The sequence below is a fragment of the Athalia rosae genome, chromosome 3, assembly GCF_917208135.1.
Source record: "Athalia rosae chromosome 3, iyAthRosa1.1, whole genome shotgun sequence".
Taxonomy (NCBI): domain Eukaryota; kingdom Metazoa; phylum Arthropoda; class Insecta; order Hymenoptera; family Athaliidae; genus Athalia; species Athalia rosae.
Genome location: NC_064028.1, coordinates 23,289,427 through 23,313,054, shown reverse-complemented (window position 1 = coordinate 23,313,054; position 23,628 = coordinate 23,289,427). Strand labels below are relative to the sequence as shown.

Below are 23,628 nucleotides of genomic sequence, written 5' to 3'. Positions count from 1 at the left end.
GTGAGATTTATTTTAAAAAATTTCCTTCGCGTTTCAGCAATTGGATCATTCTCATAAAATAACTTCAGGGGTCTGCTTTAAATCGACGTGCGAAATTGAAAAATTCGGTCCGAGAAACAAACAAAAATGTCAGACCTCCGAGTTTCGGCAAACCGATGACCAGATACCTAAGCCTTACGAAAGTATTAAAAAAAAAAAAAAAAAAAGTTCCATTGAAACGGAAATTCAATTGCGGGGCGACTGCAGATAATAGGTACCTCTGAAGCGTCGTGTTTAATTATACGGAATTAAAATTGGTTATCGGATGGGGACATGTCCTTGTTTCCGCGCCGGTCCTTCGGCTCGTGCATTTCTGTCAGTCGACTGCAATAACGTTGCGACAGGGAATTCACACCCGGTGCTTTACAGAGGTTGTTCTCCGAGTTCCCGAGCGTTTCCGCTGTAATGGCTATATATACGTATAGGGCGTTAACAGAAATCCTCTAGAATCTTCTATAATTCCATGGTAATTCTAAATCTATTCGTTCGGCGGATAAAAAAAAAAAAAAAACCCGTTAAAGTTTTCTACACGCAGGCGACGATGCGCGGAAAAATCGCGTAGGAAAAAGGAACCGGTGGAAAAAAAAGGGGGGGGGGGGAAAATGCTAAAATAAAACGAACAGCGGATCTACGGCGTGCGGAGGTTCGTTTTTATCGTCTTCTGTTTACGGATTTTCAGCCTTCCATCATTTATCTTACGTTGGCGGGAGAATTGAGGGAATAACAGGGGAGGAAGGCCGGAGCATATCAATCTCGCATATACCTTATATAAAACCAACCCTACGCAGAGTCTTATGGTCGATCCAATCCATCTCATGATATTCGACGCTCCCCCAGCTCATTTAGTTATGTTAATGGAGTATTAACCCTACCGATAAGATATCCTCGACTAGAACTAAATTGGAAAAACTCTAACGCGATCTTAATAGTGTGCAGATTCAACGTTCTTTATGACCTATCCATCGAATGATTATTAGGAGCTCCGTTACTCCAGCAAAGATAACCAGCGACGATCATCTCGCCATTATTACCGTATTCACCTCACTCCGTATAAAATATCGATATAGAATACCAGCAAATTTTGTGATTATAAATATCGTGCAAGAACAATTCGTTATTTCTGCAAGTAGAAGAGCGATACAGTCATTCTTTTTCTTCCATGGTAGCGTATAGCTTGGCTTCTGTGTCGTCAAATAATGCATCGCATGCTCTTGAAATATTATGTGGATCGTATTTCACGTAGATATTGTGAGAGGGTAGACTGCCATTTGGTCTATACGTACACGTATACTGTAGTGATAAAAATATCGAATTTATCAAGAATTACGATAAATTTTCTACTATTGTAAAATTTAGCTAGAAAGTGTAAAAAGTCCCGACGATGAACAGACGCGAGCTAACGCCTCAGGTTTTTTTTCAGCCATCATCAAAGATCGATTCGCGAAAGTTGGCGACGACCATTGGGGTCGAGAAACAGACTTATTCAAGATTCAACGAAAACATAGTGGCGTCGTATAGTTCAAAAATCTTACCGAGCTTCGAAATGCAGGTATCATCATTTATCAGCGGGAGACAAGTCTGAATTTATCATAGATTCGGTACGTGACCAGCTCGCAATCGGCGAAGTAACGTACGACAAGGTGAAACTCAAAGATTTAAACTCGGCCACCTTCACTTCAAACTTGTTTGGCCCATAACCAATTTCGTAAAGATAAAATTCTTTTATTCCGTCAGTTACTTTTGGTCATCTAAATTTTTAAATTATTCGCTACCGGACTAGATACCCAAAATGGATGAGAAGGACGCCGATTTCGAAGCCAACGAATCGCAAACAGACGATCAGTCCGAGGATCGAGTCCCAACGGTCGATACAAAAACGCGGTTATCAACGAAATCCGAAAATCCCGAGGAATTCGCTCGAGAGGAATCCAGGAAGTCTATGAATAAAGAATCGAGGAAGTCGATTGTCGACAACATCTCCTCAGACAAGGTGTTCGACTCCGGTGGCGAAATTGCTAGACGAACGAGAAAAAGATCGTCATCGGGTCGGGTCGGTTCGAAGAGATCTTCGAAATCGAATATGTCCGAGCGTTCGTTTGAATCGTCGAGAATTTCGATGGTGGGACCAAGTTCGAATCCGAGCAGACGGTCGACTCAATTAAGAATTGGTAAGGACGATACAAAGTCCACCGAAAAATCGAACGCGTCAAACGGCAAGTTGTCGGTGAACGTAAGTGAGAAAATCGCAGGGAGTGACGATCGTTCGATGACGCCGATCGTCGAGACCAAAAGCGACGGGAAGTCACTTTCGGAATGTGATTCGTCGAAGTGTTTCGAAAGACCCGAGAGCCCACCGAATCCTTACAACGGATTGAAGTATCCCAAAATGCTGGCGCAATGGCCTCTTCCGGATCACGAGGAGCCGAGGATAGGGGTAGCGAACAGCGTCGCGTCCTTGGAGTGCGGATTTTTTCCAAAATCTCCGTTGGACCATTGTTCGTGTTGCCCTAAGGATAAGGACCCCCTTAATTGTTGCGCGAATATGATCCGATCGAAAGAAGGTTGTTGCGTATCCGAGTGGATAAGAAAGGAGTTTTATTACAAGACCAAGTCCAGAGTCGAAAGAGCCATAACGGTAGGCCGTAATTTGCGATATCTATCTGGGAGCGCGTTTTTTTTTTTCCCCCTACATTTTCGACACTGTTTGAGTCGACGAAAATCCATGATCCGGTCGCACATCGGCACAAAAAATATACTAAAACCTCCTCGCTTACGATCGATTTTTATTACAGAGACATAAAATATTTCTCCTCAGAGGAGAACTCCCCAAGCTTCGAGAAGCACTGGAGGAGAGAGGCTGGGTACAAAAGTACGAGGCTACAAAATCGCGGACGGTTCCATACGGTTAGTAGACTCGCGGGCCTTTTACCAAAAAATGTTACAACGTCCATTCCGAAGTAAAGTGTATAATATACGTAACGGAAACGGTCTTGTTCGGCGATTCAATTTCAAAAATTCCCCAGGAAGCGAAAAGACTGAGGGAATGAAACGTGTAAAGATGAAATGCCCAATATGGACCATTGCTCGGAGTGGTAACCATCTAGGACGTCGTTCAATTTCCCTAAACCTTATTTCAGATTTGCTTTTGTTTTGTCGAATCCAGAAACCGGTCTGGCCTCAACCACGCGTAGTCGAAAAAAAATCGCGCGACGTTCGAGCGAAGATATGTAGATGGGGAATAACGATTTCCTGTATTTCCATCCACGAAAATAGGGAGCGTCCCGAGTTTGGATACAATTTCCTTGGGCGATCTCAGACAATCGGACGGTACGTTGAACGAGAGAGCGTTGATTTTTCGTCTGTTACGTCATCGGGCACCAGATTTCATTTGGGATTGCAGAAACCATTTCGTTGACTGGGATTGCACTCTACGAAATGACACGCTTCTCAACAGGTTCCAAAAGTCCTTCATCTATACTTCAAAGGTACGATGTATCCGAACTCACGAGCTTTTTTTTTTTCCCCGACTGCACAAAGTTCCATTCTCGTTTGTTTGGTTTTTTTTTTTTTTTTGTTTTATTTTCTATAATATCCATAGATTCGCACGGTGTTCGCGACCGTACATTTCTCACCTCGGAATTACCTTCTCCGCGAAATAAGTGCACATTCGGATATTTTAGCGCAAAACCTAACAATGGACGATTTTTGTTGTACGAAAGCAAGTGTGCTGTGGAAGAATGAGCGTAGGAAAAAAAAACGAATCTACGAACGGAGTTTTTATTCCGCGGAGAAAAATTACATCGCGATTCGCTGCAAAGGATATTGCTTTGGAAAAATACCAGTCGTATAGTACGTTGCAGCGAAAACACCTGGTGGGATCTTAATAGATTGTGTGTACGTTTTTATTTATAGAATCCGAAATAACGAGAGCGATATTAGCGGTCGGTGGGAAGTTTTGCCACGCTCAAAGATTTCGTGTTACGCGCAACAATAGCATTCTTGGGTGCACGCGACCACCCTCTCGTGTATAGCATTATTATTCTCGAAAAACGAATCTACCCTCGGTGAAATTAAAATTGCGTTCCTCGATCCCGAGGCCGTCCTCTTCCTCCTTGTTACGTATCGATAACAATCGCCGCAACAATGGATACACGTGAAAATAAAAATGAAGAACGAAAACGCCGTATAAAACAACAACTCTTCCTCGCCGTACTTCGAATCGCTCCGTTGCCGACCGATGAGTATCAGCGTTGTCCGACTGGAAATTGGCGAGTCCCCGGGGGTTCCAACCAATCTCGAGAGGCGGGAGGGGCGGGAGAGCAGCTGGATGAATGATAAAGCGAACGAAGTGTCAAGCTGCGAACTAGCTTCGATAATTTGTTAAATTATTGCGAGCAACGTGTATACGTTCGTTGGATGTATATAGCGCGGTTGTTAATTCGTATGCGGTTGTAAATTTGATGGGGGCGAATGTGGATGATGTCGGACTCGGGGGAAGGGGTGGCGGAGTACACCTAATTTTGTATCGATTATACGTAGCTTGGAATGGCACACCTTCTCGAGAGCTCCCATTGGTTCAACGAGGACGGAGTAGCGAGTGTCAAATTTCCAAAATGTTACAATTTAACTCGGGATCCGGACGCTTTCGTTGAAGAATTCAGACGCAATGCGGCCGTGGGACTTCTCAAGTGGTACGTGGATGAGGTGAAAAATAATCGGGATATCGTAGACCGTGGAAGAAATCCTATCCCCATCGCGAGTATCGAATTTGCCCTGAAAAAATGCCAGGATTGGGTTGCGAGCGAAAGAAATGAGGATATCGACGATCAGTTCGGGGGGATCGTTACCACCGACGGGGAATGGGAAGAATATTTAAACGATTACGAGAAAGTTTTACACGGTAACAACGGCGTCAGAATTACCACCTCGGAATCAGCAACGAGAACGATAGAGGTAGGGTAGTGTCGACATGCGGCTTTGTCGTTCGATTTGAGTTACGAGGAATGTCAAATGTTACGATCACGTAATCTTGCAGGATTATTACCTGAAAGCTCATTCGATTTTGAGAAAAATTAAGGAAATCGATCATCAGTACGAGCTTTGCGGCATGAAAAATATTTGGATCTTGAAACCCAGTGATCTGTGCTGTGGCACGGGTATCGTGTTATCGCACAGGCTCGAGGATATTTTTCAAAGAGTCAACGGCAGACCGAAGGATTACTACATCGTCCAGAAATACATAGGTGAGCTTTCGTTCGTCGAGTGAATTTCGTCGATTTTATTCGTCACCTCTGACCTTGGATACCTCCCACATCGTTCCTTTATTTCGTAATTTAATTATGTACATGTGTTTTTTTTTTGTTTAATCAGATCAAATATGAGACTTTGAAAATTTTCAGAATTAATTCATTGTTTTTAATTACTTTTTAGAACATCCGTTACTCGTTCACCGAACGAAGTTTGACATACGACAGTGGTACCTCGTGACCAACACTTTTCCCCTGACAATTTGGATGTTCAAGTAATTTTAATTGGTTTTTATGGAAAAAAGCCGGATTATTATACGGTTAAAAGTTTCGAGTTTCGAGTACGAAGAGTAAGGGTTAAATGGAGGGAGACTTTTTTTTGTCCCTCTTTCAAGTTTTACAATCAAAAGTACACAGTAAGCCGAGGGTAGTCAGAATTGAGAAAATCAAAGTAGAAAAAAGGTAGCAAAAAAAAAAAAATAAACGCAACTTCGTGGCGAAGGACCCGTGACGATGTACATCGTTAAGGGGTTCTTTGTCGAGTGCAATTTTCGAGAGCCTATATTGCCACACTACTATACGAAATGAAATTTTTATCTGATGGTTAAAAAAAAAAAACATGAAAGAAAAGAAAATCAAAAGGACTCCGGCTCCATTGAAAAAACTGTACGGCAAACCGTTGAACTTGATTTTTTTTTTTTTTTCAAATTTATCCGCAGCGAAGCGTTGCTTCGATTCAGTTCAAAGCCGTACACCTTTGACGACTATCACGAAGCGATTCATATCTGTAACACGGCCGTGCAGCAGAAATATGACGAAAGAAAAAAGCGGCGTAGAAAAACTGGCAAGTCCGAAGATTCGGAAGAAGCATCCGTCCGCGACGAAAACTGGGATTGCGAAAAGCTGAATGTTTATTTGAAGTAATCGATTTCCCGTCATTAAATTTCTGTCAAATTTCATTTGATTTTCTCTCGTATGCCCAGAAACGTCGGTTACAAAGGCGAACCGTACGCCGAAAAAATCTTTCCCAAGATGACGGAGGCGATCGTCTCGACGATGCTCGCATCTCAGGAATACATGGACAAGCGGAAATGTAGCTTCGAGCTCTACGGGGCAGATTTTATGGTAATGGAAGATTTGTCCGTTTGGCTCATCGAGATAAATACGAATCCCCGGATGCATCCACCCGGCTTGAAGATAACGAAGCGACTTTACCCCGCCGTGCTGGAAAGCTTGGTAAAAGGTTTATAGTTTTCGATTATTTTTTAACGTCCATAATTTTTTCGTTTCTTCGACGGATTTTCCGAACATCTTCGGCTCCCCGTACGCAACCCGCCGATTGAATTCCGGAATTGCGAACCTTTTACTTCGTCGTTATACCATAGCGTGAATCTAACGACGAGTGGAAGTCATAAAGCGCATATCGTCGCAGCGGGGGCGAGTTATCGTCGGAATTGCCGGGAGCGCTGATAACGCCAGGCTTGTTCTAATTCCTTTCTACGTTATTGCCTTTTTCACGGAATGAAATCGAGTTAAGGATTAAACGGGTTAAGACCGCGTAAAATTAGGAAAAGGGAGACATTACCACGCCCTTTCGCGTCTCCAACTTTCGCTCAGACCACACACACAAATTGTACAGGAGAGAGTGTTCGCGATGACAGACGCGGTAATCCTCATCGTTGTCGGGCGTGTTTTTCCTTGTTTTTTTTTTTTTCATTTTTCCACATCTTTCAGAACCGCTGAATTAAATCATTATAGGAGGGAATTTTTTTTCCTTTTTTTTTTTTGCATTTTGTCCGGGGGTAGAAATCGAGGTGTACGTAAATAGGAATTGATTGGCTAACGGGGCGATAAATTTTCCAGTGGTGTTCGATTTGCCGTTGAATCCGAGTGCGGATACGGGTGGTTTTGTCCTCGCTTACAAGCAGAACATATCCGAGTTCCAACCCTACCTTGGCTCCTGCATGTTCGTCTTTGGAAAAGCGATGAATCTGCAGGACACGCCTTCTAAAGAAAACGAGAGGAAGTCCCGAGGGAAGATCTGTAATCCCTGGGGAAAACAGCATCGCGCTTGGACCGCACCGCCAGTAATGCCGCGTGCTAGAGACCCGGGGGTCATCGATTTAATCGACTTTTTGAAAACCACTCGTGGAACTATTCGGTGAAACCTCCCTTTTCACGCTACCTATATAGGTAGCGTCGAACAAGCCGCGCTCCCACGATCACGTCCACCCGTACCATATAGCGTCCGCGTCACGTTCCTCGTGTAGATTTAACCGGACTGTCGATAAGGTAATTCACCGGACGTGACAACCCACGATGAAACTATAATCTTATATCATCTGTATAGCCGATGACGCGCGATAACTATAGACGCGAATGATCCTCTACGTCTCGAGTCAACTGATCGCCGCAGATTCCGAACAACCTGCGTTCGAATAAAGTTCAATTGCCGTTTGCCGCACTTTCGAGTTGACCCGATTCGACAATCGTTGTTCGGTATCGGCCGCGTGCGTGGGATGACGATGATCTACAATACACCGCGCGGGATTCGCGGTATTTCAAATATGTGCGAGCACAAAATCCAATCTGACCTTTTCTTAGCTTGAAACCGTAGAGTAACTTTGTAGTAAGTTGATTGCTATGTGGTTTTTGCGAAGGTTGCGTAATCCTTCGTGGAAGAAAACGTTCAGTGGGTCGTTCACGATGAGCACGAAACTCCGCGAAGCTCGCGGCCTACGGCGCCAATTTTTTTTCCCTATTCTCCCTCTCCGTCTAATGCGATCCCGATTACTTATAGCGCTTATATGGCGAAACAACAATATCCAAGGGTTCTCCGGTCACCTCTCATATCTCGCGGGATTGGATTTCGCGCGGTTGCTTTTAGCCGGGTCTCTAGCGAGCGAGGTGAGCTTCGTGTACTTTCAGATGAAATCGCCAAGATTACGCCCGACTACGTTCGGAATTTGAAAATGCTTTTTTACGACGACTGTGTGACGATCCTAACGATAACATTTATTCGCTGCCTTAATATCCGTTGCCGATTACCTTTGGCTAACAATAAGTATAAAAAGTCCGATGTAAGATAAAAATTGCAACAATAACGAGAGAACTGTGTGTAAAAAAAAACTATTTAAAGACAATCGATTTATTGATATGTACATACATAAATTTATTTACAAGAGGTTTTTTTTTTTTAATTTATTTATTTATATATATATTTATTTATTTGTTTGTTTATTTATCGTATTTCCTTTGCAGATCTGTCCGTGGTTCCGAAACGCTGCGGGTTAATATCCGATGTAATACGCGTTTACAAAAATAATGAAATAATTTTAATATCTTTGAGAACGGTTGATTATTCGCTCTGATATATGTATTTTATGTTGTAATCGGATGAAAATTGATTCATAAAAACGTAACTTTGGCGCTCGTTGAAATTGCTAAAAAAACGATAAGCGCGTTAGCAAACGTCCGGCTAACCCCTCCGTGATGCATAGCTGCGGGATGTTCCTCTGCAACAAAATGGTAACAACTTTTCTAGGAATGCGCAAACCCCGAACCACCGGACGGTCACGCGATCGAGTAAACTACCGTCGGTAGTTTCAACGATTTCGACCGTTTTCACTCGCTCCATTCGAACGGAATATCATCGATACACGTACCATTGACAACGTGAACTCGTATGCTGTTCGGGTTCGCGTTGCTCGGTCCGCAAGTGTAAATCCCAGAGTCGGTCGCCACCGCCTTTTGGATCATTAATCGACTAGACGTGACGGGGCCCTTCTCGGTCACGAGGCTGACACCGCCTCGCGGAGAGTCGAAATTAATCTCCTGGACATAAAAAAGAATACGCCTTAAGAAAGGAGCTGGGAAGAGATAATAAAAACGGGGTCGAGGGAATGGACAATTTGGGCAACTTACCAACGTATATCTTTTCTCTAACGTGAAGCCCATCCCCCTTTTTCCGCGAAATCTCTGATACAGGCACTGGAGCCCTAACGTGAATTATTAGAAGCTTTTGGTGTTTTCCAGCCAGCCTCGAGGCGGGGAAAACGTTACTCTATACTCTATCGCCAAAAAAATAACCCTCCCTCTTTTTTTTTATTTCTTTCTTTCTTTTTTTTTTTTGTTTTTTTTTTTATTTTCAAGCCCAAGAGAGAAGTACGCTGGAAGCTCTTTCCTGAGCCCCTTTTTTTTCCTTTTTTTCTTTCTCCTTTCATCTTCGGATCACACACCCGGAACGAGGACAGCTGTGTGGTCGGAATTTGGAATCACGTGGCAGGGAGAGGAGGAGGAGGAGGCATAACGAATATTCGTACTGATTAAAGGACCCTCCGAGCCGTAATCACGTTGTCCAAGTGTTTCTTTTAAGTCCGAGGACACCCTTTTAAACACTCACCACTCTATTGTGACTCCAAATCATCATCGGAGGTGGTTCCGGAGCGAAACGGACGAGACAAGTCAGGTTGATGGTGCTACCCTTGTTGACGAATAGGTCCGGCGATCCGACGATTTCCGTTATCGGTTCTGAAACATGTGAATCAAAATTTGGGCACCACGTGGCGAACGGCATTTCTCTCGAATTCGTTCCCGAATCGAATAGAGAACTCGAACTCACCGACGATGGTCAATTGAACCGGATGACCTATGGGTGGCGTGGTGGATATCTGACACTCGTAAATACCGGAATCCTTACGTTGAGGATATCGAATTCTGAGAGTCCACTCCTCAGAATGCGGGGAATGGAGTGCTTCGAACCTTTGATCGCTTGTGTAAGTGTAACGGCCGACGGTCAGCAAGTGAATGTCCCTATGTCGAACCCATGACACCTGAATGCAACCAGATAATCATTGAGTAATAATTTTATAGTCACGTCGATCCTCAAAAAACTCAGCAAAATTTGAATTTTATAAAAAGTTCTCCAAAGAGGCTCACGAGATGTACGTTTGGAAATATATCGTCTACTTCTTAATTTTTTTTCCTCTATTTCAATGTGACGCACATACGGTGTCCATGAAATTCGGTACGTCAACGTGTCGCATAGATTCATCCCGACGAAACAAAGATGTCCTAATGAAGGGGTCGTTAATTCATCGATGGGTGTTGTCGGGTTTAATTATACCATGCTCCGGTTGACAAGAGCGGTAATTATAAGCGAATCACCGAGTATGTATACATTATATGTAATCGAGAAAGTAATTAAGTAGATTTCGGCGGTCCAATTAAATTCTAGTCATTTCATAAAATGACTTGGGATATCCCTACCCCGTGGGTGACAATCGGATAGACGAATCTCACCGTCGGATCACGTGTATATACCTATAAGGTGAGAGCTGTGAATGTTGAGGTAAAATTTATTACTTAGAGAACAATTACCAAATTAGACACTCGAAGTTGGCTTTCGGATGGGGAAACCCCGATGTAAGGCTTATCCGGAATCCGTTGCAATTTCAAATAGACAGTGAGAAATTATCGGGCAGCACCTTCCGTAATTGCACCGACGGTTCTTACATTATCGCACTTTATGGTATTACCAGAAAAGAGGCTTAACGTAAATGGGGGCTGCCGCGGAGATCAGCTGTCCCTAACGAGTTTAAGCGATTTTCCACGATTTAATCTTAACTCCCGAAAACTCCGTCTCCTTTTTACCTTCACTCCCGCCATCCCAAGAGGCTATATAGGACCGGGAAGAGTACATTTAATAATGTAAACTCCTAAATTTTAACAACCACCATCGCCTAGCGTACCTCCGCTTCGAGTGTCGTCCTCGAAAAATAAAAATATCGTCAACTTTATCGTCGATACGACTTGTCAAGTTCGAGAATTCTATTCTCGTATCCTATATCATAAAGTCATCCTGTGCAACCCCATGCAACTTTTATATTTTCGGGATGGGCATTAAGAGGTGAGCGGTGAAATTAGTGACGAGATTTGAAATTGAAGTATGCTTTCCCCTTCCCCTTTTCTTCTATTTACATTACGATCATAAGTCGTATTATTCGAACGGCGCTTTCGTAGTTTCGACGAAGCGTTCGCTCGGTAGGGACATTTTCGGAATTACGCATCTACGACGTTTCCTCAGTACAGTTTCGTCCGGTGATCTGGTTAGTTCGGAGATGGTTGATATCGTCTATCGCTAAACGTGTTACGACGCGATACGTAGTTTGTGAATAAACGTCGCACTTCCCCCACTGACCTTACCGGATCGATTCAACCACTGGTGAGTGTATTTTTAATTACGTACGGATACTCTAGTATTTTGTCTGTTCAACTGGCTCGTGATTAAATTATATTGCATCGAGACCAAGTTCCTCGATATCTCAATGGCCTCGTGTATTCCGATTGATCAATACCAAATCCTACGTATTGTATGTATGTACAGCTGTATAGTATACGTCTAGTCCGGTTTCACTTGGGACTTAATCCAGACGATAATGACTGCGGTGCTAATTCGACTCGTACGAAAATCCCCTTTGATCATGCGACCGGTTGGGCAAGAATTATTCCGTCCGATTTCCGACAATGCGTTTCAATTGGTGGTAGAAGGGGTAGGTGTTCCAATGTCGTCGACCGTAGCTTACGACTTTGCTAAAGTTCGATGTCAAGTTGCGCTAACGGGGTATCCGAATTTATGGGTAATTCGCAGAGACGCGTCTCGATTTCGAGTGATCGAAAAAATGTAAACCAAGTGCGTCGGTGGAGTTTGCGCGATTTTCAAGATAAAAAATGAATGAATGCCGGGGCGCATATTCCACGGCTCCGCAGCTGTTGGGTGTACGACCGAAACTGCATTTCGTGCCAAGAGAAAAAGATGAAGAAAAAAAAAAGCAAGCGACCATCGAGCAAGTTTCGAAACTATAACACAGTTAAAACGAAGTACTTTGCTAACATTTTGTTAGAAGAACGAGTGCAAATTGTATCTTCGAAAGCGCGGAGCTCGGCATTTACCGCGGTTAACTATGAAGCTCGTAAAATTATTTCTATAGCGCTGTCAAGGCGCCTTGCAATATTAGTTTTTTAAGTGCTAAAACCGCACGCATTCACGCGTGGTAAAATACTCTGAAAACTGCATTAACGGTTAGAGCATTAAAGCGCTGACCGCAGGAGCGAGTTGAATGCTTTTGTTTTTCTGCAGCGGCCCGCAGGTCGGTATGAGAAACTTTTAGAATGCATCGCAGTAGGTGCACCACTTCCTGCGATTTTGATTCGCGCGAAACGTATTTTAAATTGAACGGGAGAGTTTTTCAGTAATTTATAATTCGAGGCGATGAATATTAATTGAAATTCATCAGCTCCGTCGATATCAAAGATACAAAATCGAATCAGCGTTGATAAAAAAGAAAAATCACCCGCACGTACGGAACTCGATTCCATTGTATCAGCCGAAAATCGAAGAAACACAATGCACCGTAAATGTTAGTCAAAAATAGAAGGAAATTTTTTTTTTTCCTAATTCGGCCTCGACCCAGATTCATGGTTCGAATAATACTGCAGAAGTTTCACGTCCAGCTTTACCTGTATCGCGAAGAATGCGATACTTTAAAGTACATACCAGCCGTAAAATGAGGGTGAAGAAATGTGCAGCTGGGAAAGAATTTTTTCTTCCTTTTTTTCACCTCACTATAAACGACACAATTTGACCGCAATTTTTGAAAATATTGAACAATCGTTGGTAAATTATTACAAATACAATTCAAAATCGAACGAAATTTATATCCGTCGAAATTATCGCGCGCGCAGGTACTGCGAGCGCGCTCGTATCGATTTTTCCTTTATCATTCTATCATCCCTTTTTCCATTTTTCCACGCATGAATGATCGCGAAATAATCAGCGAAGCGTGATAGGTATGGATTTTAATATATTTTGGTAAATTGCAACGATCGGTAGACCGCGAACGTTCATTGTTGTCATCAACGCCGCAAATATGGGTTGCGTCCGCTCGTCGTACCCAGAAATTCGGATCAACAAATTTTCCCATCGGTCCAAATTGCGCCGGAAACTTATATATACCCCACAAATTCGCGTCTACTCGCCGATCATCCCCGGATAAATTTCAAAGAACGGCGTACGGAATGGCGAAAAAATATGACATTGAAAAGTCGCGGAGCGCATATTCCGCAAAGAAATAAAAAAGAGGGGGAAAAAAAAAAAACACCAAAAACGAGAGTCACAGGTGTTTAAATGTTTCTGCAGAGACACGCAACGGTGTAGAGGCTTGCACACATATTTTACGGTAGAGTTGTCGTCACAGGTTTTTTCATCACGAAAATTTATACCCGGACTTTATTTTCAGCGAAGGTACGAGCATAACATATCCGACTTGGAAAGAAATGGCGAGCTTCTGTTTTTCCATTATTACGGGCTTTCGTCTTTTTTCCCCTCATGTTCGTTAAAAAAAAAAAAGGGAATAAAGAAGTTTCTGGTCTTTCATGAAAAACTTGATCTAGTTAACATTTTATCAAATATTGTTCAACGATATATGGAGGAAAAAGTAGAAGTTGTTTGGGACTCTTATAATTACTGTTTTCCTCCTTTCTCGACGTAATTACTGTGGTCAGATTGAAACATGTGCTTCTTATTCTAGGGGACTGCCGGGTCCCTGACCACCAATAAAAGTCCATCCTCGTCCCTCGTGGACCGAAGTTGGTAAATTAAGGGGGAACATTAATGCGACAATTCGATCTTTTGTTAGTTCCGATTCCCGTAATTTTTTACGACCCTTTTCCCCTCCGACGAGCGACGCAATGTGATTACATTCCTTCCGAGATCGATCATTGACAAATTCAAAAAACTAAAATTCGTCGACATTCATAAACTGCGCATATTTCTTACCGTCCGATTTCCCAAATTTTTGACCTTGCAGACTAGATGAACGGTTTTTCCTACGAGGCCGGTAAAGTTCGAAGGCATAGATGTGTCGAAATAAGGACCTGTGCCAGGCGTTGGCCACTCCTCGAGAAAGTCTGTCCGAAAGTTTCGTAAGCCGATCACGTTACCACCTGTAATTAGAAAAGCATATTGCGCTCGATCGGTCAAAAGAAAAAGATCAATATCACGAGATAGAGTGATTTGAATACAGAAGCATAAGTATCATAAAGTAAAATCCACAAAGTTCTACGAATTATTATCATCATCTGCATTCACGATGAGCGGAGTATAAAATCGAAACAGCCCTACGTTTTTAATATCCACGTATTCATTACGACGGCTATTTATCCGCTAAAATTGTAATCAGATCGGTTGAAGAAAACGGAGGGCGCCGGCGAGAGTGAGGGTTGGTGACGCGGTGGGAGGGGAGGGGTGAGCTTTACGGTATTTCACACCGTCACACCACGACCTCATCGACCCGTGTATGGGATCAAGTGGATGAACTGAACAAAAACGTGACCCCTAAAATGTCTGCCGATTTTTGAGCGGATTAAAATTGTTTCAGCCCCGCGACAACGCCCAGGGCTTTTCAGATCCGTCACGGGTTATTGGCGACGTATCCAACGTAATATATATATCAGGGAGGTGGGCGGGTGCGGAGGATTTTGGCTCGACTCAACCAGCTGCTGACACTCCCCTTCGGCAAATTTTTTGTTCTCTTTATATTTCGTGTATATATTTTTTTTTCTCATTCAGAGCGGGATATCGCGTGGGGCACGGAGATGAGAGAGAGAGATCTAAGAGTGAAAATTCGTTTGCAGAATTACCGAAATTTTGATGAACGTAATTGTTCTTTGTGAAAATTTGGAATTTCGAAAGACGTTCAATTTTTTAAATCGTACAGAATAAACTCCATATTTTTTTCTTCTCTTATTTTTCTAATAAATTTTCTTAATTTGATTTTCCGCCATGGACTCGGTATAATTTGCTTACTTTTCATTCGTGGTGAAATTGTTGTTACATAATTATCGTCGTTCACGTTGTCGCGGTATTTTGATTAATACGAGAATTATGGTCCTCGCAATTTTATTTGATTTTTTTTTTCTTCGCATCACAATGGTGGTTCTCTTTTTTCTTCTTCCGAAAAGTATACATTCAGCCCCTCTGTTTAGATTGTATAGTGCCCCGCGAGTGCAATATTACGAGAGAAAAATTTCCGTTGTTCGATTATTCGCATACACATCGTAATAGTTATTATATTTTCTTTGCCGAAGTGTTTACCGAAAAAATTTTCATCCCCGGAGAGGGATGTAAATATACTTGAAAAATATTTCATCGGGATTTTCGTTCGGCTTTTATTCGATTCCGTTCTCGATTGGTACGATACAATTCATCATCGGTAATATAACACGATCAATTATTGTTCTCAACGAGGTAGCTGCGCGCTCCCCTCCGCCTTTCGAAAGTTCGAGTCTTCCTTGTAAATTGGTAGGCCATTAATTTTCGGAGGCTATACACGCTTCTGCACGGTGGCTATAAGGGTACGTACTACGTATGTACGTAACAGGTATATGTATACCTATACCCGTACCATATTCTTGGTACAATGTATTCCTTCCAGAATTATACGAGCTGTCGGACACAATAGACCCGGTAGTAACATTGCCATGTAATACTTGGGAAGTTGAATTTTGGTAGGGGGTGCAGATATATGAAGTCGGACCAGACGAGGGTTGCTCGACCGTAGCGTTAAGTTGGGTAACAAGCTGGTTGTTCTGCGACATTTGTATACGCGGTGTGTTCATAGTTATGTTATACGATATAACCGGGGCGAGCGGTGACGATCGCGCTGTTCCTTTTTTCGCTTTTCCGATCGACTCTGACTTACCGACCTTAGCGAAGATCGTTATCCGTCGATAGCACTCGGGGTGAAAAAGCTCGTCGAAGCGCGGGTGCACGTGATATATAGTTCGTTGAAATACTCCGATCTAATCAAGCTGAGTTATTCACACTCGAGAATCCTACTAGACTTTGTTATTGTACGAGGAAATGAAATATCTGATTCCAACCAATGGAACTAGAGCAAAGTACTTCACTGTGTTTCGCTTGAACTACAAAAGAAGATAGAAACGGTTCTTTCCTCGCTCCTTCTATTCGTTCACTGATGGAGTGTATTCATAGTCGGAGTTTACGATCATTGAAACTAGATGCTTATAAACCGTTCTTCAAAATCTCGTAACTATCTTACTGCGCATTTCTGGAGAATGAACCGAATCAGAGGCGTCAAAAGATCTTCGTACATCAAACAAAACCGATAGAACTTTTACTACGGTAAAAATAATCGAAATTTGTTTTAGCTTCTAAAAAATTTCATCATAAAAATCAAGAAGAACAATCCCGCCATTTATTCTATTATTTTTAACACCGCTAATAATTATTGCCTGGCGAATTGACCTTCGACTTTTTCAATGTCGTTTGCGACGTGCTTTTCGATTTTCGAGTTGGAATGCAACCGAGAAAAGAGTTGGATAGGCGAGAGTGGGATGCACTGTTTATCGATCAGATTCTGTTGGCTGCTCTTGATCGACCGGAACGATGAAATATTCAAAGAGTTACAAAAGTACGCTCTCATATCCCTGCAAACGGTGGTACACAGGCGGTATAAAATGAAGAAGAAACTTCCGCGTGATATTCATATGTAAATGATAAGAATGTTACATGGGTTAAAACACCTGCGACGTCTCATTTATAACAATATCGTTGAAATTCTTGTCTTAATGGTGGAGGTGAAATTTAACTTCTCACGTGCAAGCTTGTAAGGGACATTTAGTTTAATTGAGAATTGCTAGGGCAGGTGGTTATACCTACAATTTACATTCCACACAGGCGTGTAGAAGGTCGAATAGGAAATGCCGAAAGCCATATTTTGGTGGTCCCTCAAGGATCGAGGGATCATAATGAAAATTGGAAGTCAAATAGAATTCCTGAAAGACTGTTAAAGTTTTGCAAAATAAATTTTTCCAAAAATAGTCACGGCTATATTCGAAACATATTTTTTACTCGACTGAAAATTTTTACGAAGATACATACTATAATACAAATGCTACTTAAAACTACGGAAATTATACACAAGTTCGACCTACAGACCGGCAAAACTTAATTCCAAAATTCGTAGATTACAGCAATTCAGGAACGTGTTCGCAAAGTTTTACAAGTACATTAGACGAAAGATCCAACGTATAATTCTAATGAATAAAGTTCTCAAGTCTTCGGTGGAACAAGAAATTGAATCATAGAAAATGGGTAAGAAAAAAATAAAATAGTATCAATTAATGTTATTTTAATGGCTCCATTAAGGGCGAAATTATTCGAAATAATGAGCATCAGAGGTTGTTTCGAACTCGACTTGAAATGGACGTATAATTCACGTGACACCCCAATCAATAGGCTCAATGAATTCTAATTTCAATACACACGATATCCCCCCGGGGTGGACTAACCCTAATGAAATGACGTGTGTTAGTCGAAATTCATACGAATTATATCTGCCCGGTGAGAAAAACGAGGGGATAAAATTTCGTAAAAATTACATTATTTTTTATAATATAACGCTGGGGAAGAGCGGACCCCTCTGGTTCATTAAAATTGCAGATGATTTGTTAGAATATATTTTATGCAAGCCGCGTATGTGTGAATTATTATATGTACACGTTCCCCCCGGCATGAAAACGGAAAAAGAAGAGACGAAGAAAATGAAGAAAAAAATTGAAAGAAAAAAATAAAAAAAATTGTGTTCCGTTCCACTTTTAGAATATGATTTAACCATTTAAAAGGGTTGTAAATTACGAAGAATCCCATTAGAATTCCTTTTCTTTTTTGTTCATTTTCTTCAATTCTTTATTATCATCGGAAATTAATGTGCTTTTACAAATCGAAAACCAATCCGATTGCCCGGTTATATATTTATGGGTCGAGTTCTGTCGCAGAAGGTAACTCATAAACGAATAAATATACTCATTAATTTATATCCTCCTTCAGGCGATCGATAAGCTTGAAAAATTCCACCGATTATTCAAACCTCGAATCCAATCAATCACAATCCTCAGGAAGGGTTCGAATAATTTCTTTTTTTTTTTCTTCTACAATTATAATCCTGTCGTCCCATGTAAGACGACTTGATTTATGTCTTTCTGAATCAACTGCCATATCAATTTCTGTATGTTTACCAGGTACTAACAAAAATTTTATACTTCGTAAATAACATTTTGCCGATGATTGTTATATGTATTACTTTTTTTTGGTGTTATTTTTTTTCTTTCACCGAATGAATGAAAAATAAGCGCCCGCACTTCCGAAGTTCGGCATTTTTCGCTGATAAAGCGGAACCGAGCGATATATCCCGTGGACCTTGGAAACGCGGATCAACTCGAACAACTCTCGAACGTTTTTATTCTTCTTTTATTCGATTTGTTTCAACTTTTTACTTTTTTTTTGTTTGTTTCTTCTGTCAATAAAGTTTGAGTCGGATCCTTTCCTCCCTTCAATGCTCGATGGCGTAGCCCGACCAATTACCGCGTAGGTATCCGCACAGTTTCCGTCGGAAAAAGCTATATTTCATTATTCATCGAAATCCCTGATAATTTTCGTGTTTTATTAACAGGGGTTTATAAAATTGATCCGATCATAAAAATCTGGAGCTTTTTTTGCCGACCGTTTGTGTAAAGACTGTAGCAAATCGTAAGTATCGATAGCCCAAATCCCATCGAGAGCCGTGGATCGAACCGACGCCGTTTGGAAAATTGAAAATATCGCAGAGAATTACGAGCTAAAAAGAAGAGAGAATCAGAAACGTGAAAAAGCCAAAGTGCACTGCACGCTTCGGCAAATGGGAAATGTAAACTGATATAGTATCGCAAATATAGCTGCTCGGAAAGTGAGCGGGTATCATATAAACGGATTTTAAACGTTAATATCGTAGCTCGAACGTGTCTCCGTGAACGTCGAGTCAATCGACGAGCCCGCATGAGATTCATCCCTTTGGTCGCAACGATGTGCTCGGTCGTAATTTCCGATCTTAAAATTTAACGTATCTGTGAGGTATTCGTTTATCCCCAACATTCGATGGTTGCGAATTTGACTTACCAAAAGAAACGATAAAAAAGATGAGCGTAAGGAGAGAAGTTGACATAGCTAAAGCGGCTAGAAATTTATTAAGAATATTTTTATCATTACGTAATTATCACATATCGTCACTGACGCGTTAAACATCTTTTAAAAGAACTTTGTTAATTTGACTTTCTTCAACTGCGGTATATCCGACGAAATTTTTCCGGCACATGTTGAATCCAACACGATTATTTTAACGGACGATCCTTGCACACCCTCGTATACATTCAGCGCCCTTTAATCTCCGGCACACGGGTTAGTGAAACACATTTTTATTTCGTTCGTCAGAACTAATCAATCATCGCCGAACTAGCACACTTTTTCGGCATAACCGATAGCGAAGTTAATTACACAGTTTCAAACATTTCATTATCCTAACGGGGAACAAAAAGAGGAAGAAAATCAACAACACGATTAAGTTATCTCGCGATCCTTCGCGATGGCCTGACTCCGATAAAATTACTTTCGAATCACACCGTAGTTCACTTATCGTTAGAAAGAGAGAAAAAAAAAAGAAGAAAATGGACTTTTCAAACTTTCGTCACAATACTCGTCACCCCAATTCTCACTGTGGACACTGACCCATCACCACCCCGTCACAAATAGCCGCTAATAAATCGTACGTATCCTCGTTGTTTTCACCCGGGGCTCATTTTGCATAAACTATGCAGACGAGTGAGAACAGCTGTCGTCGATCGATGAGGAAAAAATCAATTATTACGTCACACTTTATCGTCGCTTCTTAATTGTGAACTTTCAGCCGGTCTTTTACATCGTCATTAATTTCGTCGAATGAGCGAGTGACCCCTCCGTAAACGTACACCGTTAATTCAATCGGTGATATTCGTCGGTCGAAGGGGGGTGGCCGATTTCCACTCTATTAATTTGTTCCATAAGTTGTACAGCGAACCGGTTGACGACTAATTGCGATGTTTTAAGCGCTTTCGGAACTCCACGAGTATCAAAACGAGCTCGCAGAGTGTTTCGAACGGAGATGCTCCCGCCTCAAAGATAGCCGAGGGACTACATTGCGCGAGCGCCACTCCCTCGCGGACCACGCAGTCGCTTCGAGCGCGATTTCCCCGTGTTTGTGTCGGTCGTATCTACCCCTGAACGTGCACAACTTACGCACACCAAGCGGATACCACCCCGGAATACTCGTGTGTGCGTGTACCTGTACTTCGCACCCCTTCGCGCCCCCGCGATGTAAAAGCCGAAATTCCACTTCCGGCGCCTTCGATATTATACCGAATAGCGTCCTCGTCTTATTGTTAGAAATTTTTCTCAAAGAGCAGCTTATTCCTCGTTTCCATATCTCTTCTTCAATAATTGTCGGATCCCCAAAACAATTTTCAAAGTATTTTATCATGCTTCCGAGCTGATTTTATCTCAAAGTGCGTTGAGAGAGAAAAAACGAAATAGAATCATGACGTGCCTGCCCTCACCTGTGAGCAACGACGTACAGAGCACGAATCTCCCGGGATTGTCATTTGACATTGAAAAAAAAAAAAAATCGCAAAGCGGGAAACATAAAAATTGGAATTGCCGAACGTTACCAACTTACTTCGCAAAGGGTCTCAACAATACAACCTCGTCGGTGTACTTTCGGTTAACTTTGTGCGGATGTAATCAGGTTGATTTTGGAATTATGGGTTCCACGTTAATTTCAGTTAAGCACGCATGTAAGGTCATAACCCACAGTATCTCGCGCACCAGCTCCCGCCTCGAGTCGTATTTGATCAAGCGTTGAACGTAGCATGTTAGTATATGAAACACGCTTAAACAAACAACCTGATTTCAGTCTTACCTGTAAACCCTGTACTCCCATATTCACGCATATAATATACCCGATAAAGCTGTGGTGAAATACGTCTGCTCATATTATCAAGAATATTGCGAGTAACGAATATGTATAGCTTCTCAAAAAACGTCGTCGTCGAATCGATATTGTTTTTATAGGGTTACAGCAGCGCGTGTGCCTTTTTTTTAATTTCATTCTTCACGCGTTAAAACGGCAACGGGATGCTCTTGACGCGGAGAAAAAATGTGAGAAAAGAAAGAAAGAAAATAGAAGAAAATTTTCGGTTGAATTCACGTTTGAAAATAAATGACTTATGAGAGCGGGATATTTAATCTTACAGCGGGAAAAACATCTCTTGAGGTATATACGTGTGTGGGTGTATACATGTATAGGCATGTAGGACGTGGTGGGCTAATCAATCAGTAAAGAAAAACACATCGAAGGCGCGAAGACGGCGTCTAAGGCCTTTTGGAAAGCTGTCGCGCCGAGCGGTTGTAGGAAGCAAGAAAACAGCTCTTCCTTCTTTGAGTCGGAAATAAGGGTCGTCGCCATTCGAACCTCACCGACACCTTACGTCCATTCAATTCATTCAGACGTTGACAATTGCTACGCAAACCTTTGGCTGAATGTAATGCTTATTTATTAGCTTTACATAGCCTCCTCGTCGGATGTCTTTCGACAAAATACATACAACAACTCATTCGACGCTCTTAGTCGAGGAATGCTATACATCCGGCAGTCTCTGATTTTCATCTGTTTTTGCTCTTTCTTTCTTTCTTTCTTTCATTTTCCTCACACAACCGCTGCTTTGAGTTCGGTAAAAAATTTCATTCCTTCCCATTCGTTTCCCTTAGAAGTTTTTGTCAGGATGACGAGGTCAGGCGAAGGAGTGGTTTCGAAGATTACCGTATACAGCAACGGCCTTCGTCGAGACTCACGTCATTAACTTAACAAGTTGCATACTACTTGATTGTTGTACGGTTTCCTGCAGTTTGTCCTTTAATTCAATTTCCGTTTTACGAGGGTGTTACAAACACATATAACGAAGATGGATTTCTAGGAAAGTGCTTGGTGAATACCGGGTGTTGGTATACCTTCGTTTTGAGCATCACTCAACCTGATAGATTTGACAACATCCAACCTCTCACCTTCCTCGGCTTAACACTTGGCGAGACTCGCTAGGAACTTAGAAACTCGAAATTACCAAGATCCCACAACAAGTATAGTGATAGAAAAAATCTTTTTTCAAAAGACAAGCTCGTTGTTCGATCGCGAAGCGAATATTGATTTACACATACATCGAAAGCTTTCTGTTTACAAAAAACCAAAAGACATTGCGAAGAGAAAGTGAAGTAAAACAACCGCGAGGTTCACTTGATCAAATATGTATTATGCATTCCTCAATCTTTGCGGCACAGGGACTCCGTTGGCTCGGGTATACCGAGTTGGATGAAACATCATCAATCACGTACACCCACCCAGTGGCTCAACGATATCGGCCGATACACGGCGGTTCAGTTTTGCCACGAGACTCTGAAAATCCAACGAATTAAGGTCAATCATTGATTATCAACGAGTCATCTCTGTCGTAGACGTATTATAACAAATCGATCGACTCCTGTGATCTCGGTGTACGAATACCGTGTATGACATGCGAGAAAAATATGCCGCGCGCCGATCATCGATCTCGTTTAATCAATCAACGTGTTTGAACGTCGTCTTCTTTTTTTTCTTTTTTTTTTTCCTTCTTTTAACGGTCCGCCGTAATTTCGCGATACTTTTTTTTTTTCTTCACGATCACCCGAAATCGTCTCGTTGATAAGGGCTTCTTCCGAGTATCAGTTCGAAGGTCGCGCTCGAGGGATCATTAACCCTTTCTCAGATTTGGCTATTTCTGAAGTACCGGCAATTACTTAAGTGACTTGGCAAGTACCCGGACAAATCCGGAGTAAAGTTAATTAAGAGGGATCAAAATCGTTCCCCACACGTTGTGTCGGAGGTGTACGTATATGTATACGTACGCGCGGAGTATACTTACAATGCTCTACGGGGTGGTATATTTTGTCCTGGTAATAGCGTGAAAAACTCGTTACACATCGTACGCTCGTTAGGAGTTAATTGCAAAATTTATCCCTCGGATAAATGCAAATTTTCAAAGATTAGGCAAGTGTCGAACGAAAGGGATTTATTTTCAAGCGCATTTAACACCGTGATTCGATAATTTCTCGTTAGTTGGTTTTCCCGGCAAATTTATTAACACCTGATACGCGGTAATCGCATCCATCGTTCCTCCGAAATCCAATCCCTGCACCGGGAGTCGAACCTCGAAGCCCAGAAGGATTTTAAACTTGGAATTATTTAGAGTCTTATGAACGGATATTCTAATTCGGAGCTTTGTATCCTCACCGAACGGAATTTCCGTTATCTGAAGTTTTCACGGAACCGGTACCCGGATCTTGTTATACCCGTGAGCCGTATAGGCCGAAAAACCCGCTATCTTCGCG

The 23,628-nt window shown here is 41.9% G+C and overlaps 3 protein-coding genes across 9 annotated transcripts in view; 2 read left to right on the top strand and 1 right to left on the bottom strand.

Moving 5' to 3' along the window:
* LOC105686800 (zwei Ig domain protein zig-8-like) overlaps positions 1-23,628 on the top strand; it is a 208,303-nt gene that overhangs the window by 78,310 nt on the left and 106,365 nt on the right. For 5 of the 6 annotated variants that reach the window (XM_048653213.1, XM_048653212.1, XM_048653211.1 and 2 more), the window contains exon 1: positions 11,023-11,508. The exons of the other annotated variant lie outside the window; for it this stretch is intronic. The gene's annotated coding sequence lies outside the window, so the exon portion shown is untranslated. Of the gene's footprint in view, positions 1-11,022; positions 11,509-23,628 lie in introns of those variants that run through there. 6 annotated transcript variants of the gene reach the window in all.
* LOC105686907 (tubulin glycylase 3A-like) lies at positions 666-8,360 on the top strand. Its single transcript, XM_012402162.2, has 9 exons — positions 666-2,674; positions 2,832-2,943; positions 3,313-3,524; positions 4,579-4,992; positions 5,075-5,282; positions 5,470-5,560; positions 6,005-6,205; positions 6,269-6,528; positions 7,149-8,360. Exons 1-9 carry the CDS (start codon positions 1,829-1,831, stop codon positions 7,448-7,450), a joined length of 2,646 nt encoding a protein of 881 aa, XP_012257585.2. The 5' UTR covers positions 666-1,828; the 3' UTR covers positions 7,451-8,360.
* LOC105686908 (zwei Ig domain protein zig-8-like) lies at positions 8,670-20,356 on the bottom strand. 2 transcript variants are annotated; one of them, XM_012402163.3, is made up of 6 exons: positions 19,300-20,356; positions 14,122-14,288; positions 9,907-10,117; positions 9,688-9,815; positions 8,951-9,119; positions 8,670-8,800 (listed from the first exon to the last, which is right to left on the bottom strand). In XM_012402163.3, the coding sequence occupies exons 1-6, from the start codon at positions 19,343-19,345 to the stop codon at positions 8,694-8,696; spliced, it is 828 nt and encodes a 275-aa protein (XP_012257586.1). In that variant the 5' UTR covers positions 19,346-20,356; the 3' UTR covers positions 8,670-8,693. The 2 variants fall into 2 exon arrangements, with proteins under 2 accessions (XP_012257586.1, XP_048509173.1); XM_048653216.1 differs by having other exon boundaries at positions 8,951-9,116.

What these genes read in the sequence shown, in the direction of transcription:
- LOC105686908 (XM_012402163.3), bottom strand. Translation starts at nt 19,345, where the DNA reads ATGTCAACTTCTCTCCTTACGCTCATCTTTTTTATCGTTTCTTTTG. An exon ending in GGTTCAATTGACCATCGTCG is followed by an intron (nt 9,816 to 9,906) that starts GTGAGTTCGAGT and finishes CACATGTTTCAG; the next exon opens with AACCGATAACGGAAATCGTC. An exon ending in TTTGGAGTCACAATAGAGTG is followed by an intron (nt 9,120 to 9,687) that starts GTGAGTGTTTAA and finishes TTTTATGTCCAG; the next exon opens with GAGATTAATTTCGACTCTCC.
- LOC105686907 (XM_012402162.2), top strand. Translation starts at nt 1,829, where the DNA reads ATGGATGAGAAGGACGCCGATTTCGAAGCCAACGAATCGCAAACAGAC. An exon ending in ATCGCGGACGGTTCCATACG is followed by an intron (nt 2,944 to 3,312) that starts GTTAGTAGACTC and finishes CCACGAAAATAG; the next exon opens with GGAGCGTCCCGAGTTTGGAT. An exon ending in GCTGGAAAGCTTGGTAAAAG is followed by an intron (nt 6,529 to 7,148) that starts GTTTATAGTTTT and finishes TAAATTTTCCAG; the next exon opens with TGGTGTTCGATTTGCCGTTG.